The 19,580-nt window shown below is 58.2% G+C and overlaps 1 protein-coding gene across 1 annotated transcript; it reads left to right on the forward strand.

The window, feature by feature from the left end:
* Positions 1 to 461: 461 nt before the first annotated feature.
* On the forward strand, positions 462 to 18,715 carry FANCG (FA complementation group G). Its single transcript, XM_039543170.1, is given in 15 exon segments — positions 462 to 640; positions 643 to 650; positions 764 to 854; positions 1,971 to 2,102; positions 2,807 to 3,000; positions 4,306 to 4,459; positions 6,461 to 6,591; positions 7,592 to 7,738; positions 8,564 to 8,724; positions 9,013 to 9,079; positions 9,728 to 10,050; positions 10,268 to 10,308; positions 11,372 to 11,536; positions 12,002 to 12,134; positions 13,978 to 18,715. Coding segments are annotated over 15 exon segments (2,001 nt in total). The 5' UTR covers positions 462 to 498; the 3' UTR covers positions 14,090 to 18,715.
* The last annotated feature ends 865 nt before the right edge of the window (positions 18,716 to 19,580 follow it).

Raw genomic sequence — 19,580 nt, forward strand, 5'->3', positions numbered from 1 at the left:
GCACCCCCTTCCTGGCACTAGTTCATGGCACTTCAGCTGGGCACGAGCCCCCCGGGGGGGGCGGTGGGGCAGGTGGCAGGAGCTGGTAATTCACAGACAAGGGAGGTTTCTCTAGCCCTGGCATTTCCCCCCACCCTCCAGTGTTTGCTGGGGGATGCACCTGCATGGGCCCCCCCCCGCAAGGGGCGGTGGGGAGGGGGCTCTCGGCGCTGCAGCCCGGCCGCGGGGGCAGAGCCCAGGGCAGCCTTAGCGCTGCTCCAGCAGCAGCCGGGGCAGAGATTGGGCTCTCCTCGGCCACCGTACCCCGAGCCCGCGCTCTGACCACGCCCAGCCAGGGCGGACTCCGCCTCCGCCCGTTACCTTGCGCCTCGCGCTCCCCACGCCGGAGACGCAAGAGCCACGTCCAACCTTCCGCTTCGCCGCTCCCTTAGCAACCGGCACTTCCGGCCCCGAAGGCCGGGGGCCAATCCGCGGCGAGGGGGCGTGGCCGAGGGGGAGATGGCGCAGCGGCTCCATCCCCGCGGCCGGGCGCGCTCCGGCGAGCGGAGCCGGCCCCGCGGCTCGAAGCGGGCCCGGCGCGAGGCCCCGGCGGGGGCCGGCTGCCTGCGCGCGTGGACGGAGGAGAACGACGGGCTGGCCGGGGCTGGCGGGTAGGCGGGGCCGGGGCCCGGGCGGGGGCGGCGCGGGCCGGGGCGGGACCCCTGGCCCGGCCGGCGGGAGCGGGACCGGGACCGGGACCCTGACCGCGGCTTCCTCCTTGCAGGCCAGCCGCTCCTCGGGCCCGGGCCGCGCGGCGCAGCAGGCGGCGCGGCGCTGCCGACTCGCCTTCGACTCGCTGCTCCGGAAGATCCAAGGTAGGAGCGGAGCGGGCCCGGCCCGGGGCTCCGCGCGGGGCCCGGCCCGGCGGCCGGTCTCGGGGCAGCGCCGCTGGGTGCTGCTCACCCCCCGCAGCCGGGCCGGCACCGACCCCAGCGCGGGCCCGTCCCCAGAGACCCACCGCGGGTGACCCCTGGCCTGGGGACCGGGCAGCCTCGCCCGCCTGGCACCGGGGCCGGGCTGGTGGCTCGGCTCCAGGGAGAGCCCGGGGGGGGGCCAGCAGCTGGCTGAGGAGGCAGGTTTCCTGCAGGGAGTGCGGGTGTTGGGAACCCGGGGAGTGCGGGGGGATTTGATAGCTGCTTTCAACTCCCTGAAGGGGGTTCCAGAGAGGATGGAGCTCGGCTGTTCTCAGAGGTGGCAGATGACAGAACAAGGAGCAATGGTCTCAAGTTGCAGTGGAGGAGGTCTAGGTTGGATATTAGGAAACACTTTTTGACTCGGAGGGTGGTGAAGCACTTGAATGGGTTCCCTAGGGAGGTGGTGGAATCTCCTTCCTTAGAGGTTTTTAAGGTCAGGCTTGACAAAGCCCTGGCTGGGATGATTTAGTTGGGGTTGGTCCTGCTTTGAGCAGGGGGTGGGACTAGATACCTCCTGAGGTCCCTTCCAACCCTGAGATTCTATGAAGGAGCCAGTGGTTCTGGCAGACATCTGGGCAGGTCACTCTTGGGAATAAGTCCCACTGCTGTCCCAGGGTCGGTGTCCCCCGACAGCACCACTAGAGAGAGTGTATGGAATCCACGACCCACACCCTGGAGGCCAAGTGTCTGTTGATGCTCTGCTAGAATGGCTGAAAAGACTCTAATTTTTGTCCCTGAGGACTAAAACCCCGGAATACCTAACCAGTTGGAAGAAAACGGAGGCATAGGCAGACAGCCTGACACTTCCAGATTCTGGAGGTAACCTACGCTCTTATACCTGCCTGATGCTGTTCCCTTCTATGTGATTCTAGGGCTGAGGCAGTGTATTGAGGACCAGAGCAGGAACTATCAATTGCTGGTGCAGGGCAGCCTGATGAAATCTTGGATAGGGATTGTTGTTCGATACACCGTTCATGCATCCAGCTAGCCTCTTGTTGCATTGCTCTCTAACTACAGGGCTGCCGGCTGCTCTCCCCAGCCTTTCTCTGGAGCTTACTGTTCTCTACAACTCCCTGCTCTTTGCTGTTAGTGAGTCCGATGGCCTCGTCGAGGGAGAAGCAGAAAGAATCAACCATGGGCTCATTAGGGGTAAGGAAAACGTCCCATGTGTCTGAGAGGCAAGGTCACTAGGCTGGCTGGAGCAAGGCCAGGGAGGGGTGATTTCTCTGTACTCTCATATGAATGGCATTGGCAGCTGTCTGAGGCTAGGGGTGAGTGAAGGTGGCAGCTGCAGTGTTCTGTGTGTGCTGGAGTCTGGAGACTTGGGGCTTCCAAGGGGAACAGAAAAGCTTAAAAAATCCCAAAGAGCCCGAGAGAGTAGCACAGTGCAAACAGAAGTGTTCCTAACTTACTTACAGTGATTTGGGATTGAGGGTGCCTAAGAGAAATGGGCTGAAATTCAGGGAGGGAGACTCTGATAGCGTTCAAGTGTGTTCCCTCCTGGCAGACGTGAGTGTTTAGCAGGAGTCGGCAAAGCTAATGTTGCGGCTTTGACTCGGGGGCTGGGATACAACCGAATGTTGATAATGTGAGCACTCATCATTCCTCAATGCCTGCGTGGGAGAGCCCTTGTTCCCCTCTCCCCTTTTGGGGTGCTCGTCCTCTGGACCATAGCAGGTAGAAAGCTCTTCTGTGCTGCTCCTAGAGTTAATGGCGCTTGCACTGCTCCAGGCCATGTCTAGTCCCTTCCCAAGGCAGGGCCTCTCTTTTGCTAAGGCTCTGTCAGGCTGCTGGAACAGGATCAGTTGCTGAGCAGACTGACCCATTATCCTGTGACTGTTTTCCTTGTCTAGTGCTGGAGGCTTGTGGGGTGTCTGGGCAGGATCTCAGCACTGAGGAGCTCTGGCAGAAAGTGCTGCAGGATGTGACCACGGAAGAGCTGTGTGCGCCTCTGCATCGACTAGGTGCTCTGCAGGGGGCGGTATGGCTGGCAGCAAACTGCCTGGGGAGCGTCACTGGTCTCTTCCGGCTCCTGAGTGACACCAAGGTAACGCCACGGGGCCTCTCCCCCGGCGGATCAGTGCTGGGGCAGGGACCTAGCCGCTGGCTGGCGTACGGGAGATTTGCTGTACTGCACTGTGCCATGGGTCTCTCATATCTCATATCCTGAGTCACGTAGTGGCCACTACCTGATGCTTTAGAGGAAAGCTTAAATCCCAGCCCCGGTATAGCACCTGAGCACTAATGTGATGCTGCCCATACTGGAGGGGAAGGATTCCATTCTGCCCCTTGCAGGTATCACTTTGCACCCAGGATCATGAATCTGGTTACCCATGTCATGCCTATGAGCTGGCCAGGTGTGTATTCCACCCTGTCTAGGACAGTCTCGGACCTGCATGTTGAGAGCAGAACCCATGCACAACTAGTTCATGTGCTAGGGGTCTGTTTTCAGACCAAGAGGATCTGAGTTTGATTTCCTGCTGTTACAGTGAGTTCTGAATGGCTGTAGCATACACTAGAGCAGTATCTATGCAGGCCTAAATAAATGCCCACAGGTCTGTGAGAGAGGGCCAAGTTGGTATGAATATTTGTCATAAAACCATCCAGCATAAAGTGCTGTGTCAACAAAAGACTCGAGCCCATCTATGCACTCCCCATTCAGCATGAATAATTCTCTCACTGGTACTAGAACTTTCTCCTAACGCCCGAAGTGCACTGAATGACTCTCAAACAGTCCTCTTCTGCTGTGGGCTCTTAACGCCCAGTGCAGTGAGATCCCTGGCAGGGTCGCCAAGCAAACTGGAAAGGAAGTTCGTAAGCAGACCTGCAGTTTCTGTAGCGAGTGAGTTGCTGACTGGGATTCAGAGGTAACCGTTTCCTGCTGACTGGAAAGGCGGCGAGGGCTTTTCTTCCAGCAGAGAGGCTGTGTCAATAGGGGTGAGCTGGGGAGTCTGGGTATCTCGCACACACAGGGCTCGTGGAACAAAGGATCTCTCCTCTGGGATTCTCTCATGTTCCAACTGGATTGCCCGTGCATGCTGGTGTGCTAGGGGCAGCCCTGGAAACGCACTGAGCTCATCCGGGGCAGGGAGGCAGGATACCAGACTGATGGTCTGATCTAGTGCAGCAGGAGGTGGGAAGAAGCTTGCTGCTGCCAGAGCGAGTGTGCGAATCGCTGCAGGAAAGAGGCCAGAGGAAGGATGCGGTGGGGCGTGGTCCGGGCACATGGAGCTCAGTCTAAAGGCTCAAGAGGCACAATACAGCCCCCAGACCTGCTCTTTCTCTGGTCCCTGAGATTGGTGCCTCCAATGCTAAGTAACCCGCTGACGTTCTCTCCCCGCCCCTTTCGCAGGACCCTCTGCCTTCTGCCCATGGGGGTGAGAATGAGCTCCTTGCACTTCTCAAGGCATGGAATGTGCCTGTTGAGGGAGACACGTCGCCCCTCGTGGTGCAGAGCACCAAGGACTTGAAAGAGATACTGTGGACCTCGGCTGCCTTCCTGCAAGGTATGTTAGAGGTGCCGTCTCCAGCCCCAGGCGGGGTGCTGCTGCTCCTCCCCTTGCAGTGCCAGCCACCCTCCTGGCCCTACTGCCATCCGAGTCTGCCAGCACTGTGCTGTCACCAGCTGGAGTTCCCTCAGCCATTCCCTTCCCTGGGGTGGGTGCAGGAGCTGAGCAACCAGCCTTGCTCCTGAAGGAAACGTGTTTCCTGCTCTTCATGTTCTTATTTGAGTTAGAATTGCAGAATACAGACGCTCCCCGACTTACACAAGGCGTTGCATTCCAGAACGCCTTGCGTAAGTCAGGGATGTATACCTGACAATTACGCCAAAAACAACAAACAAAACACTTAGGGAACTTTTTCTGCAAGTGCGGGTTTGCGTAACCTGGGGAGAGTCTATAAATGCCAATATCTTCTCAGATGTGCATGTAAATTCCCTACTTCAGTTCCTGGCTCAGTCCTGCCCTGCAGCATCACAAGGCCCCCAGTCTCTCCCAGTAACCTGGGTTCAGGCCCCGGTTCAGCCCTGGCCTGCAATGTCATGGGGCCCCCCGTCTTTCCCAGTGACTCACTACCTCGCTCAGCTCTGCCCTGCAGCGTCATGGGGTTCCTCGTCTCCCCCTGTGACCTGCTCCCTGGCTCAGCTCTGCCCTGCAGCGTCATAGGGCCTCCCCATATGCCTGCCCCATTCTTCAGCTGTGCTGGGATGAGAAAGGGCCCCATATCAGGCTGAAGGCTAGCAGGGGGCTCATGGTGAGTTCAGAATGGGTTACAGTGCACCTGGGAGCCAGCTTTGCGACTTCTTGGTTAAGTTTCACTGCAGTGTGATTGAAGCCATGTCCGGCACTGCTCAGAGGGTGCCCCTCCCACTGCTCACTCTGGGCAGCCAGTTGATGGCAATGCCTCTGTGTGTTAAACAGGTAGGGAGAACTACATGTCCCAGCATGCCATGTTCCACGCTAAGGTTGGGGCCTGTCCTTTCCACTGGTTGCACTTCTGTATGCAGACAGAGGGCAAGCCTCCCCCGCATAACCCTGGTGTAGAGGGGGATGCAGATGGCTTTCCCTTGGTGTATTCCAAGTCCTAGGAAACTGTACTGGGCCCAAGGGCGGAGTTCCACCTGCTACCTGAAAGAGTCAGGAGGGAGGGTTGAGACGGCTAGCGAGGGAGGTAGTCAGTGCTGTCACACACTATATAAAACATGTCAGACTCCCAGCAGAGTCCGTTCCCTGTGGAGCTCCCGGCCAGAGGCCCAGAAGACCCAGCACTGCCCAGGGGTTAGCATTATAGCTGGAAAATTCCCAGGTTGCTGTGCCCTCAGGAAGAGAGGGAGGGTGTGGGACAGATGTTAATTGGGAGGCAGGTGGGGTAGTGCCCAGGCAGGATGATGCCTAGCGTGTGAGGAGTTGAATGCATAAATAGATCACAATAAATGACTGTCCCAAGGCGGCTTCCTGGCCAGTGGCCCAGACGCAAGTGGAGCTTTTCAGTTAGTGACTGAGAAGGGGGCAGGTCTGGAGACCAGAGTCGGAATGATCCCACTGAGCTGCAGGCTTCAGCTCTCACCCCGAGCCCCAGCACAGTCCTGGCTGACCCTGCCTGCCTGCTCCCCGGCAGCATCTCGGCTAAGGCTCTGCAGGGGAATATGAATCCTCCTGGGATTGGTATGCCCCTGCTCAGCCTGGCTGGCTCTTGGCAATCCTCGTTGCAATGGCAGCGATGTTCCCATAGCACGTGCATGGTGCTGCGTAGTGAGCTGCCAGGGTTGGGGAGGTCGCAGTCCCATGGCAATGGCAGGGTATGGCGCAGACGGCTATAACGTGGTGTGGGACATGCACTGAGTGGGGAGGGTTGTTGAAGCAGGAATGCTGTGTGGGACCAGATGGGAGGGGGTGCAGGGAGTGCTGGTCACGGCGCCGTTCCAGGCCCGCGGGATAGCGTGAAAAGCAGAGCCTATGGGGGCGAAGGAGGTGGAGCAGAGTGAACGTTTTGTGTGTGTGTTTCAGGTTTACAGGGCCTGGAGGCTGGAAATCTCCCCACCGCTCTCTCCCTGCTCCAGGCAGCCGCATCCGGGTTCTGCTCCAAGAGGGTCCTGGCCCAGATCTACACCTCCATCGGCTGCTGCACTCAGCAAATGGTAACAAGATGGGACCTGTCTCCCTCTAGCCGGGGGCAGGGAGGGTCCAAGGGCCAGTGCCTCCATCGCCCTGAGCAGAGCCGGCGTGGGAGGAGACTGGGTGCACGTCTGTTCTGTACATGTGTGCTGCACTGGATGAGGGGTGCAGGGCCCCCAGCCTCCTTGGGAAGCTGCTGCCTTAGTTTCCCACAACAAGACTGGCTGCACCAGCCAGTGTCTGCTGCCTCCTGAATACCCCCTGCCCCGTGGCAGGGGTGTGAGTGCAAGCCCAGCTCGATGGGAGGTGAGCACTGGTGCCCTGCAAGGGCCCGGCACAGAGGGAGCCATCCCAGTGGAAGAGGAGGGGCAGAGTACCGGTTGGGAAGAGGGAGCTGTGAGTGACCTGGAGTCACTGGAGAACTGTGGGCTAGAGCTGCCGGTATGTATTGATCGAAGTTTATAGTGGGCTGTTGGAAAAACAAGCAAGGAAGCAACATAATGGATCTTGATAAGCAACGTCCAAACAGACATTAGGGGAGGCGATTAGAGGACATTGGCCTGCTTCTAGGCCCCAGGGACACGGCTGTTCTGCCAGTGCTGGGCACAGAGGGATGAAAGGAACACGAAACAGATAAAAGGGGGGAGGTGTCAGTTGCCAGGCCTGAGACCCGAGAAGGATGCTCAGAGGTGCAGTTACCCTGGTAACACATGACTGGTAGGAGCCCATGTGCAAACGGCCCCTTGGGGATTGTGCTGAACCCCCCCTCCTCCGGTGCTGTCTGTATGGGGGGTCTGCTCGGGGGCACTGACCCAGACACCAGCGGGGAGCAATCTGCCTTGGTGCCCGGGAGAAGGACTGGCAGATCCAGCAGGGCTTTTCTGGCTCTCAAGTCCGGTCTTTGGGGGCAGGGCGACCTCCTCAGGCAGCGATCAGGTTCCCTGGAAGGTTTTTTTCCAGGTGATATTCCAGCCATGTCAGCAGTGACTGATTATGCTGCGTGTGATTCTCTCCCGCCCCCAGGGCAAGCCTCAGACGGCTCTTCAGCACTTGAAGCGGGCGCTGCAGGTGGATTTCCAGTGCCTCTCTGCCCTGTCCCAGGCGGCGCTGGTGTACCGCCAGCTGGGGGAGACGGACGCAGAGTTGGAGGCCCTGGCTCTGCTGTACAAGGTTTGTCTGTTCCCAAGGTGAAGCATCACAAACCAGGTGGCTGCACTGATGTCTCTGGTCCAGCTGTGCCTGTGCAGAGCCTCCTGCACCCCGCACCTCCAACATGAACTCTACCCCTGCGGCGGGGCGGGGTCGGCCTGGCCACTCAGAGCCCAGTGGTGGCTGCTGCAGGCACGACCTGAGGCATGCTGGGCCTCCAGCACCCAGGTTAGAAATGGGGGAGCCCTGCTGCCTGATGCACCCTGCTCAGCAGGTGGACGCTGGCCAGTGGTGGGTATTCAGGGGTTGGGCTGTTTGACCCGCTGCAGGAGCAAGGTACATCTCACCAAGTGTATTAACTAGGAGGTGGCAGGCGTGTGGTGGTGAGGGGGCACGTGTAGCATGGGCGTCTCACTGGGCACGTAGTAGACAGTTAATTTTCCAGCTCCTGGTTTGTAATGAAGTGCAAATGTGGGACTGAAGACAGATTTCCCGAGCTCCTGACAACACGGGACAGGGCTGACCAAGCCCACTGCCCTTCCAAGGGGGAACTGTCCCAGGCTGCTCTGGGAGCACTGATCTTTAATTCTCTCTGCTCTGAGTGGCCATTAGAGATCCCCCAACACGGGAGTTTGCCTGTGTCCTCTCCACACTGAGGCGCTTGCCTCTGTTCTCCACCCCAGAGGTGGCTGCGTTTCAGCGGTGGGAGGTTGTGAGAGGGATGGTGCTGGAGCAGTGCACGATATAGACTGGCTGGACCGGGATGTCTGTAGGTGAACTGACTGCAGCTCCCTAGGAATGCCAGCAGGGATCTACCATGTGGTCTGTTTCTCCTCCCCCCTGCAGGCTCTGGAGACCCCCGCTCAGGAGGCTGTCTCCATCGATCCTTGCTTTCTAATCCGAACGGAGCTCCTTGTTCACACCCCGGCCCTGGCATCCCTGTTCAGCCGCAGCCACCCGTCGGAAGTGAAGTACCTGCTGGCGCAGCGATGCCTCCAGGCTGGCAGGTAAAGCACTCCCCACCCCCTGCTCACCTGGGACCCTCCCTTCTCTGGGCGCCCAGTAAACCCCTGTTCAGCATCGCCCTTGGCTCTGGTGGTGACAGAGCAGCAGTTACCCCCCTGCAGGCGGGGACCAGTACCACTGGCTAGAGTTGAGCAGGAGGCTGCCTGCACAGCTCTGCTGGCACTTGTCAGGCCTGGGCCTGCTGGCTGCTGCTCTCCTTGGGGTCGTCCCTGTCCCCCAAGGGCCAGGCTGCTGCCTGAGGTACCTCCTCACGTTGCTCTCTGTCGCAGGGTGGCTGAGGCAGTGGAGCATTACCTGGATCTTCTGGCTCTGCTGCAGGAGGGGCCGCAGCACCAGGTAAGCCTCTTGGGAAGGAATCCACATGGTGTGTTGGGGTGACTGGGTTCCCGTCCTAGGACTCCCTGGGATTTGGCAGGGAAGCTCCCTGCATCCCTCCAACTAGCATCTCCTCTACTGCCCCGGAGTCTCTGCAGGGACCGAGCCCCCGCCTCTCCCTGGAGGGCATCCCGAGCCGCAGAGCATGAGGGGGCAGAGTAAAGGCTAACAGCCTGGCCTGGGGTTCGAGAGGCCGTGTGGAATGGATGGGGGGGAGGCTCACCCACACAGTATATGGGCCCCGCCCCCATGTTTTCAAACTGGACTCTAAATTTGGGTGTCGTGAGACACCCAGAGGCTGTGTGCCTGCCCTGCAGCTGTGAGCACTCGGCACCTCTTCCGGCCAGGCCGAGGCGCGCACTGCGCGAGAGCTCTGGCCTAGGGCTGTGTGAATGAGAGAGCTGTGGCCCCACTTCTCCGCTGGCTTCGGAAGCCCCTGGCTGGAGGCCATTGGAGCCTGTGACACTTGCTCCTTGCTCAGCCTGTGGAGTGGCTGCTGCTGAGCCCCGTGAGGTGCCCCCCCCCAAGTGCCGGGTGGCGCACTCTGCCCCCGGTCCTCTAGGTGGCGCCGCGGGTGCTGAGGGTGACGCTGTTGCTCTCGCTGCCCAGGTGCCCCTGCACGGCAGGTCAGCTCTGCCCAGGATCCCGGAGGTGTTCCTGGAAGCTGCGTCCGCCCTCGAGCAGCTTGGCAGGTACCAGGACGCCATAGCTGTGTGTGAGGAGATCATCAGTCGAACGGATGACCTGATCCCAGAGACGCTGCGGATCGAATGGGAGGCGCCAGGCAGGGCAGGCTCGCCTTCGCCTGGCATCCCGCCCCAGCAGAGAGAGAGCCTGCGCTGCATCGTGTGGAGGGCGGCTGCGTATCTGCACCAGGGCTGGGCTTGGGCCAGGCTGGGGGAGAGCAAGGAGGCCATAACACGGTTTACCAGGTGACTCCATCTGCCGTGGAGGGGAGCTGTGGGGCCATTTGCAGCCAGGGCCTGGGGTGGGAGGTGCGGGGCCCCCCGTGCAGTGGCTCTGGGGCAGCCTAGAGCTCAGCGGTGTTGGCTGTGGCACTCTCACGCTGGGCTGGGCCGACACATGGCTTTGATGTGACCACACCTACTGGGAAATGGCACAGCAATGACTTAGACCTTTCCCCTGCAGGTGCCTTAATGTCCTCCTGAGAGTCCAGCTCGTGAGCGCAGGTATGGTTCAGCCCAGCCCGCCCGCTGCGGTTCCTGCGTGGGAGGGACCAGCCTGGGGGCTGGCTAGTGCCTGGCCGGGGCTCTGAACGTGGAAAGCGCCATGGTAACGCTCAGTAGCGATAGGGGGATTAAACAAGGCTCCACGCCCAGCAGGAAAGTACCTGGCTCCTTGCCCTGAGCCATGATCTGCTCTGGAGCGTTGGCAGAGACTGGCTGGTGGGGTGGGAGAAGCTCAGCTCTGCTCTTTGCCTGCGTTTTCAACCACCCGCTAAGGACAGTTCAACAGCTGTGGCTTGAGGAGACATGGGGAGAGTCCAGGTTCCAGGGAACCGATTGGGGTTAGGTCTTTAAGTGGCTTTTCCTGGAGAATTAGCCCGGTTATGAGATAATTGTGGCTGGTCCTTATGTGCCTCCATCCCTGCAGGATCTGTGCGGGGAAGGGCTCTTCAGTCAGGCTGATTGAAACCCTTAATGATGTTCATTCCAAAGGCTAACGAGCAGCTTTTGCTGTTCATTCAGCTCCCCTCCCTCTTCAGTGAAGGGCAGGGGGAGCACCCAGCCCACTTCTCAGGGGTCTTCAAGGAGCTCTCCAGGCAAACGCCAGACTTGTCATTCCCGATAGAGTCTCGGTGCAAACCAGCAGGTAGCTTCTCCCCTGGCAGAGTCTCTTTACACACCATGAGGAATCACAAGAGCCCAAGCCACGTTTTCCCTCTGCTGGCCACTGTTAAGTCACAGCTGATCCTGCACAGGAAACTGCTTTGGACTCTTCCCTGCCTTTGCCCTGCGGCCTCTCCTGGGCCCCTTCCCTTCAGGGAGGTCCCCTGCCCAGTCTCTTGGACAGGCCTTCCTGTGACCCCAGCCTCTTGCCTGTTAAGATCCACACCGGAAGCCTTTTTGCTGCACCGTGTTCAGCTGGGAGCCAGTGCTGCCCTCCCAGCAGAGCTTTCAAAGGGGTAGGGAAGTAGGAAATAGCCACAGGCCGGCGCTGCCAGCCTGGGGATATGGGGAGCGCTGCCCAGCAGACACCACAGCCACGTGTGGGGTGTTCTTTCCATGCCAGCCAGCATCCATAGCAGTGAGGAGATGGCAGAGGCCCTGCCAGAGGCAAAGGTGCTCCAGAAGATCAGGTTGCTGGCTCTCCTCGGGCGAGGCTCCCAGTTCCAGGAGCTGGGTCGGGACAAAGAAGCTTTGATGAATTTCCAGCACAGTTTGCAAGTTTGCCCAGGTACTAGAGGCTCGTATTGCTGGGGGGGGGGGTGTAGCCTGTGGCCTGCTCTGACTTCCTGGCGCTCTGGGCCCAGGAAGCTAAGCCGCTCTGTAGTAGCCAATAAGCCATGGAGCCTGCTAAGTTATCGTGACGCTCTCCCACTGGAACTGGTTTGACAATCCCCTGGGTTCCCTCCCAGCTGCAGTGCCATTCAGCAAGGCCGCCTCTAGCCCAGTCAGACCAGGCCTGGCTGAATACACCAGAGTGCTTTTGGTTTCCATGGCAAACTGTCCTGGTGAAAGGTGCTGGCCTGTCAGCCCGGGGCTGGGGTTGGGGGCCAGTGACCCAGCTGGGAAAGGCTCCATGTCCCATAGCTGTGCTGCTCCTGGCTCTCAGCCTCCTGCATGGTTCAGAAACCCCCACAGGACTCTCCCTAATCTGCACAGTCCCCGGTGTTGGCTGAGGTGCCTGTGTGTCTTGCAGGTGACCCTGCTGCCACCTCTCACCTGCTGCGAGCTCTATGGAAGCTGAACCGAAGGCAGGAAGCTGCTGCTCTCTGGCAGAAGTTGCACGCGGACGCTGCCCCGGCAGACGGACAGCAGGAAGCACCGGGGAGGTGTGTAAGGTGCTTGGTGGCTGCGGCTATTACTAGGCCTAGGCGCGAGCTGCCAGGTTGAGGTAACCAAAGCGCTTTGCGCTGTGTGGCACGAAGGGCTTGCCCGGCTCTGGGCCTCAGCGCCTGTCTGGGCCACACCTGCACACGGGTCCTCCAACCCGTACAGGGTGCAGAGCTGAGCCCACTGCACAGCATCTGGGGCGTTCATTTCCCAGCGAGACCCCTGCAGCCCATTCACCTGCTGCCCACACTGGTGGCTCCGGACCATCGATCCCAGGGTGTGCCACTGGCCAGCTGACCCCTCCCCTGAGAGCCTACAGGAGCAGTAGCTTGGGACTGACACCTGGGAACCGGCTGGCTCGAAGGGAGCTTGAGGGCCAGGTCAGGCTGGATTTCCTGCAGCAGAGCATGGAGAGAGCCCCACACCTCCACTCTGGGCTAGCATGGGACCTGCTGCTTGCATGTCTTTTTGCCCTGTTGGGCTTGAAGTCAGCAGGCGGATTTCAGGAGGGTGTGTCTATGGGCAGGGGAGGGAGCTGGCATGGAGCCCATAGGTGGGAAGGCGGGTCAGTCCCCAGGTGGGAGGATCCAGCAGGGCACAGGATTCCTTGTGGAACAGGGAGTAGGGCCTGACAGCCAAAACCGCTGTGCTGTCTCTGCTGGGGACCCTGAGCCCAGCTTCATTTCAAGCCGGATCCCAGTGATTTCAGATCCGGTGCTGCCCGCTGTTCAAAAAGGAGCTTGGTAAATTGTAATGGGATGCGACAAAAGCCCCATGAATGATGAAAGGGTTGGAAATCCTGCCGTATAGTGAGACTGAGGGAGCTCAGTCTGCTTAGCTTCAAAAGGGGAAGGCTCTGGGGTGACTGGATCAGTCTATAAGTGCCGACCTGGGGAGCACATCTGTAATACTGGGCTCTTCAGTCTCGCAGAGGGAGGTCTAACACGGTCCGATGGCTGGTCGTTGACGCTAGACATGGTCAGACTGAAAAGCTGTCCCTTATTTCTAACAGTGAGGGGACATACCCCCTGGAGCAATTTACCAAGGGATGGGGGGATTCCCCATCACTGACACTTTTTAAATCAAGATTGGATGTTTCTTTAAAAGCTCTGCTCTAGGAATTATCTGGGGGAAGCTCTCTGGCCTGTGTTCTACAGGAGGTCAGACTAGATCATAGTGGTTTTTTCTGGCCTTGGAATCTATGAATCGTGCTAATAACACCCTCTATTTCCCTCTTCCACCCTCGGGAATCCCCGCGGCCTGTACAGCCGTGTCTTCACTGGGAAAAGGGCTGTTTTTACCGGGTGTTAAGATGCTACTGTCGACAGCCCAAGTTGTAATTCTAACCTGTTGCTGGGGGTGAACCTTACATTCCCCAGTGTGGTTCATCTCCACCCACTAGCACAAGCTAAAATGGCGGCTGCCTTGTCTGCCCTAGGATTTTAGCATGTTAAAAACACCTTTGTTCTAGTGTGGCCGCAGCCTGTCTCGCCAGCCCTGGGTGGAGAGGATGGAGTATGTGGTGAGGCCAGAATTACCCCTTGCCCCAGGGCTGCTGTCTGAGCTGAAGCGGCTCCTGCCCTGGGACTAAAGAGCTTGGACAGACTGGTGTGGGATGAACCTGGTGCTAGGAATTCTCTCCTGCCTGTGCCCGTCTCCAGAGGCAGCTCAGACTGGAATGCTGCCGTGGGTCGGTTACAGCGCCTTGGGCAGGTTTCAGAAGCCAAGCGTCGCTGTCACGGGTGTCTGCCATCCCAGCTGTTGTCACTCCCCCACCAGCTGTCCTTTCGTACGGTACCCAAATAGGCCTTGCTCCCTAACCGGTCCCATGGTCTCTTTCAGGCCCTACCCGTTGTACCTGGTGTCGTGTCTAAAGCAGGCGAACCTCCCACACGACGAGTCTCTTGCTAGGAGTCTGCAGGACTATCTGAGGACCAGTGGCCAGGATCCTTAGAGCCATCCCCATCTCCTTCCCTGCAGAGGGCAGCAGGACAGCATTATGCTCTGACGGCTTTCCCAGGACTCTGACTTGCCCTTGGGCAGAAGAACTCTTCCTAGCCAAAGCCCTGAAGCACAATGAAGCTATTTTTTGGTAATAAAAAGGACGTGGGAGTAGGCCACGCCCCACTGTGTTCGGCTTATGCACACTCTTCTGACCCTCGCCTGGACTGTCTACGTTAGAGTGAAGCGTTGTGTGCTGCAGGGCGCTTGCCCCGGTGCTGTCAGGAATGGCCCGAGCCTCCTGCCTCTGTCCCCTCGCCGTGGAGAGTGGGGCTGCCTGCATGCTGGATCCATTGGGCCATGCCTGCCGTAGAAGTACAGGTGTGTGTTTTAACACGTTATCACCTAGTGTAGACAGGGCAAGCTGCAGTGCTAACCCCTGTTCCCTGCTGACCTGGCGCTGGAGCCAGCACTAAACATGGGCGTTGCTGGCTCCTGGTACCGAGCTCCTCCACTGCCTTTGTCTGAGCCGTAGCAGCTTCCTCCAACTACGCTGCACCCAGGGGCTGCAGTGGGGAGCAGTTCTCAGGGTGAAGGCAGCTTAGAAATGTCACAGCGGAGAGAGGCAGGGGCAGGGCAGAGTACGCGTGTTCTCTTCAGTGAATGTCACAATGGAGGTGGGAGCTTGTGGACCAGGGAGGCCATGGCTGTGCTGGCTGGATTGTCAGGCCAGGGCAGGAGGGGATCTGCTCAGGTATGGCTCTGCATTGGCACATGCCGGGCCTGGGCTGTGGGGAGAACAAGGATCAGACCTAGCTGCCTTGGGGGGTGGGGAAGGGTTTTGCATGGAGGAAAGAATTGGCTCCATGTGGAATCACAAGGCAGGTGCGCTGGGAACTGCAGGGCTCTCCGTGCTTGGTGGGCTGATTTCCAGTGTGGGGCAGGAGCTCTCCCTGGGGCCGGCCATACAGGGTCTGTGTGGGGAGCTGCAGAGGGGATCTCTGCTCCATGGGTTGGGAAGTCCCAGGGCTGGGGGAGGGTGCCTCTAGCTGCAGGGTCTGAGTCTCTTGAGTCAGGGGGTCTCTGGGAGGGAGTGTGCAGCCTGGCCAATCAGGAGGGAAGTGCATAGGCTCCTGGCCAATCAAAGTCATGACCGCCTGTGGTGTGAGGGGGGCAGGTGTGTGACCATGGCGTGGGGGCTGGTCTGGCTGGCCAGTCTGCCGCAAGCATGGACCTGGGGCACAGTTGTGAGAAGCAGTGGCAGTTGGGCCACTGATTGAGCCTCTAAGGAAGGGGGTGACACCCTCAGGGAGAGAGCTAGGGGGCGGGGGCTGCCCTTTGGAGGACCCTTCCTAGAGTGAGGGAGTTGAGACACCCCCTCCTCCCAAGCGGGGGACCCTCCTAGATTGAGGTGCCTCTGGGACATATTCCCCCTCCATGCACATAGGGTGAGACTGACTGGGGAGATTCACCCCGCCCCCCCCCCAACACAGGTCTCTGGGGCTAGTCCCCAGTATCGTCCCTGTGCCCCCATTTTTTCAACTCTTTGTCTTGTCTAATTTATAAGTGAGTAACATTTCTCGTGTTTTTAAGGACAAAGACACAGTCTCCAGTAGTTAAGTGTTCTCCTATAAACGTTTTGCTTCTCTACCAAAGAAAAATACAGAGAGGGACAGGGAAGTAATGAATCAGTTCATTAATCCGAAGAGAACAAACCTATAGAAGGCTAAAACTGACACCCCGAATAACTGATAGGACAGCAACTGTCTAATCAATGAGAACTGCAGTAGAGTTCGATCAGTCCACCCCTGAAATGGAGCTGAAAGGCGGTGGGAGGAAATCGTTTTTCCCAAAGTGCAATTTGTCTGCGGAACTCTCTGCCGCAGGCAATCAGCAAGGCTCAGAACTTGGTAAGCTTCAAGGAGTGATGGTGCAGAGCAGGCAGGCGCTCAGTTCCCAGGGCCTCATCTGGTGCTGCAGGGAAGGCTGGGGCTTGGCCTTAGGAGGGGGCAGCTCCAGGTCGGCTCTGCAGGGGGCTGCAAACCTGCAGCTTGGCTGGCCCCCCAGTCCCATTCCTCTCCCCAGGGACTGGGTGGCTCCGGTGCTTGCTAAGGTAAGAAGGTGAACAATGGAGGATGCTGGGGGTTCTCCCTGCACAGATGCGGGGGCTCTGGGGGGAGGGCACGGTGTCCCTGTCTGCGTAGGGTTTTTATAGGTTCCAGGGCCAAAAGGGACCCCTGAGGCCACCTGGTCTGACCTCCTGTATAACTCAAGCCCCTCAGACTGCCATGAATTAATTAATTGCTGTTTGAACTAGAGCAGATCTTTTAGGGAAACATCCCAGCTTGATTTGTAAATGGCCAGTGATGGAGAATCTGCCACACCCTTGGGTAAACTGCTCCCGGTGTTAATTACCGTCATTGTTAAAATTTTACACTTTATTCCCAGTCTGAATCTGTCTAAGCAGCACATGTGCACAGGCCAGGCACTTCCACGTTAGGTGTCCTGTCTCTGGCCTGCTCTGCTCTCCCTAGGGCCACGTTTCCTCTCCCCCTCAGGTGCTGGGATCTGCCTCGGGGCTCGGGCAGTGCTGAACAGCTCCTCCAGGCCAGCGGCGAGCCAGCATGGCCATGGGGTGCTGACACAATGGGGGCTGTCTCTCTCTAGGGCACAGAGTGTGCTGGGCCAGTGCTGCACGTGCTTCCAACGTGGTGAGGCTGTTCCACCATGGGAAGGGAAACAGGCTGATCCAGTGCCCATCCCTCTCAAGCTGATAGGTTACTGGAGGGCTCCATAACCATCCCTGTCCCCAGCCCGCTGCATGAATAAACTATCTTCTCCTGCTGGCCCTTGCGGGCTCTGGAGAGCAGCAGGGGCTGAATTTGACTGCTGCCAGCAGAGACCCGAGCAGGGCCTGGCAGACTGTTCTGGAACAGTGGTGGGTAGATGGCACAGCACGGCACCCAGGCTGCTGTTAGGATGGCTCATTCCCCTGGTTGCCTGCCTGCATTTTTGGCATAGAGGCTGATGGTTTTGTTGCACAGGGTAAGGGTTTAACCTGGCGCTTAGCTGGTGCAGAAGGAGATGAGCATTAATCTCCTTTGTGCTGTTATAGGGGGGTTAACACGACATAAGCCTTTAAAGCCCGTGTCACTGATGGCGACGTTGCCCAGGGTGGGGCCCGTGGCATGTGTGTTGGACATGCCCCTGGTCTGACATTGTGGGATGCCTGTGCGTGTCAGGGCTGGGAGCTGAAGGGAGATACCGTTAGGATGCTCCAGTCAGAGTCAGAACCTCCTCGTGCTGGGCACTGCACAGAGATGGAGGCGGACAGTGGGAGGAGAGAACGTGGGCTGTGCCGCTGTTAGATGAGATTAGGCGTGGGGCTGTGCTGGGGCTAGACGGTAACAGCCGGATCCGGGGAGGTTCCAGTTTGCTTTACGCGGGCGTGAGGCAGGGCCGGCGCTGCTGTGGGTCCACACCAGCTGTATGTGGTAGCATCAAGCACTGCGCTGAGCTGGCATGTGCACACAGGGACTTTGCTGCCCTCTCCTGACCACATGGCAGAATGTCAGCGCAGCGTCCACGCCCCAGGGCACAGACTGCAGCAGGTGGCCGGCAACCTGGGTGCTTGTTTATATCCAGTTAGCTGAGAGCCGTTCCAGCTGGTCCTGTGCCCGCACAAGAGCCGAGCCAACAGCTCCTGTGCCTGCCTCTGCCTTTGGGTGGGACAGGACTCAGGCTCCAGGATGATGTGGCTCTGCTGCTCTGCCCTGGGAAGGGAGCGACAGCAGCCCTTGATCATCGTTGATTTCTGGCTGTGCCCAGAGCTGTGCTATGTGCCTCCCAAAATACGGGCTAGGAGCTGACCCCCTAAAGGGGCCTGAAGCCGCGGGGTGGGGGAGTGATGTCAGCGGGATGGTGAGAGCCAGGGGGTGCCGTCTGGCTTTGTGACTGAATGGATGGCTCAGCTGGGGAATTCCCTGTTGGCAGGGCAGCAGATATGAGCATTAAGGGTGCTCTTGCCATGGTGGGGGGTGGGGGCGGCAGATCAGCCCAACCCTCTCCATGCTACTCCTGGCCAGCAACGTCCCTGGACAATATCATTTTTTGCCCTGCCACCGACAGGCTTCAGTTACTGGTGATGTCAGTGATGCCCCTTCAGCTCCCTGTGCCCCGGCTCGGGGAGTTGCAGTGACAAAGGCAGAGTGGCTGTGTTTCCCAGGGGTGGGGCTGACAGAATCAGCATTTGTTAGCTGCAGGAATAGCACAGTGTACACTGCACGTTGGCTGGCACAGCTCCACCAGCCCGGGGGTGATTGGCCCAACAGAGCTGTGCTGGCAAAGGACCCTAGTGCGAGTGCTGTTGTAGGAGCAGTACTGCACTCTTGTCGGGTTTGTTCCATCTGCACTCGGGTGCTCCGCTGGACTGGTAACCCGGTATAGCCACCCTGGCAAAGCACTCCTGGTGCAGATCTGGTCTGAGAGTGAACATGGCAGAAGGTGCCGTTCAGTACCGACAGCTCATTGGATCAATCTCCGCATCACTGGCATTGATCCATTTCCTCTCCTCCTGCCACAATCACTGTAATGCAATGCTAAGCTGTGTTACGCTGTTCAGCCACTAGGGCGGGGTGCTGGGACAAGATTTGTAGAGGGGCTGCTGAGAGCGATAAACTGTAGACCCTGTATATAATGGAAACCACTTCAAGCCAGGGGGTGCTGCAGAATTGAGGGGTGTGTTACCCCAGAATTTGATCAAGCTAATTGCAGCCATATTGTTGCATTCACCCACCATGAATTAATAAAATAGAAGGCCACATAGTTAAGGGTTAATTTGGACAAGCAGGGCTTCTGGAGGCAAGGTCAAATACCAGCTGCAGGCTGGCAGGCTCTGCCAATGGGAGGAGGGGAGAAAAGAGTCAACAATTGGAGACTGACAGAAAATAAGTGGATGGAGACCTTGAGTTTGGGCGCCCTTAATATAAAAGCTTATTACAGCTCAGACTGTTGGGAATGATTTGTTAAGTAGTTGATTGAAGTTAGGAGAAGTGATGGCCCAGTAGGGGTCACTATGAGCTGTGTGTTTTGTAAAAATTAGTTACAAAAAGACTAGATAATAGAGTGGCAGGGAAGTGACCGGCCATCGCTCACCTGCTGCTAATTACTTGATACCATCTCAGATTTTAGGTAATTATTTGGGATGTTGTAAACCTATTGCTTATGTCTGTGTGTGCCTAAATCTAATAAATAGTAGTTTTAGATAAGAGCACGCTTACTTGTATTAATCTTTCATCAGCCGAAAGCGCTGTGTTCCCATTGATTTATTCCTGATGCCGCCTGGAGTGAAACAGTTACGTTAGCACTGAAAACCTTGGGTCACGCACCCATCGCTGGCAGTGCATTAAAGTGAGCCCATCTCTGGTACATCAGTCAGGGGAGGGAGTGCTGTAGGCGGTCCATATCTGGTACAAGAGCCTGACCTGCCAGTAGCAACTCTGCCA

The sequence above is a fragment of the Mauremys reevesii genome, linkage group 6 (assembly GCF_016161935.1).
Source record: "Mauremys reevesii isolate NIE-2019 linkage group 6, ASM1616193v1, whole genome shotgun sequence".
Classification (NCBI taxonomy): domain Eukaryota; kingdom Metazoa; phylum Chordata; order Testudines; family Geoemydidae; genus Mauremys; species Mauremys reevesii.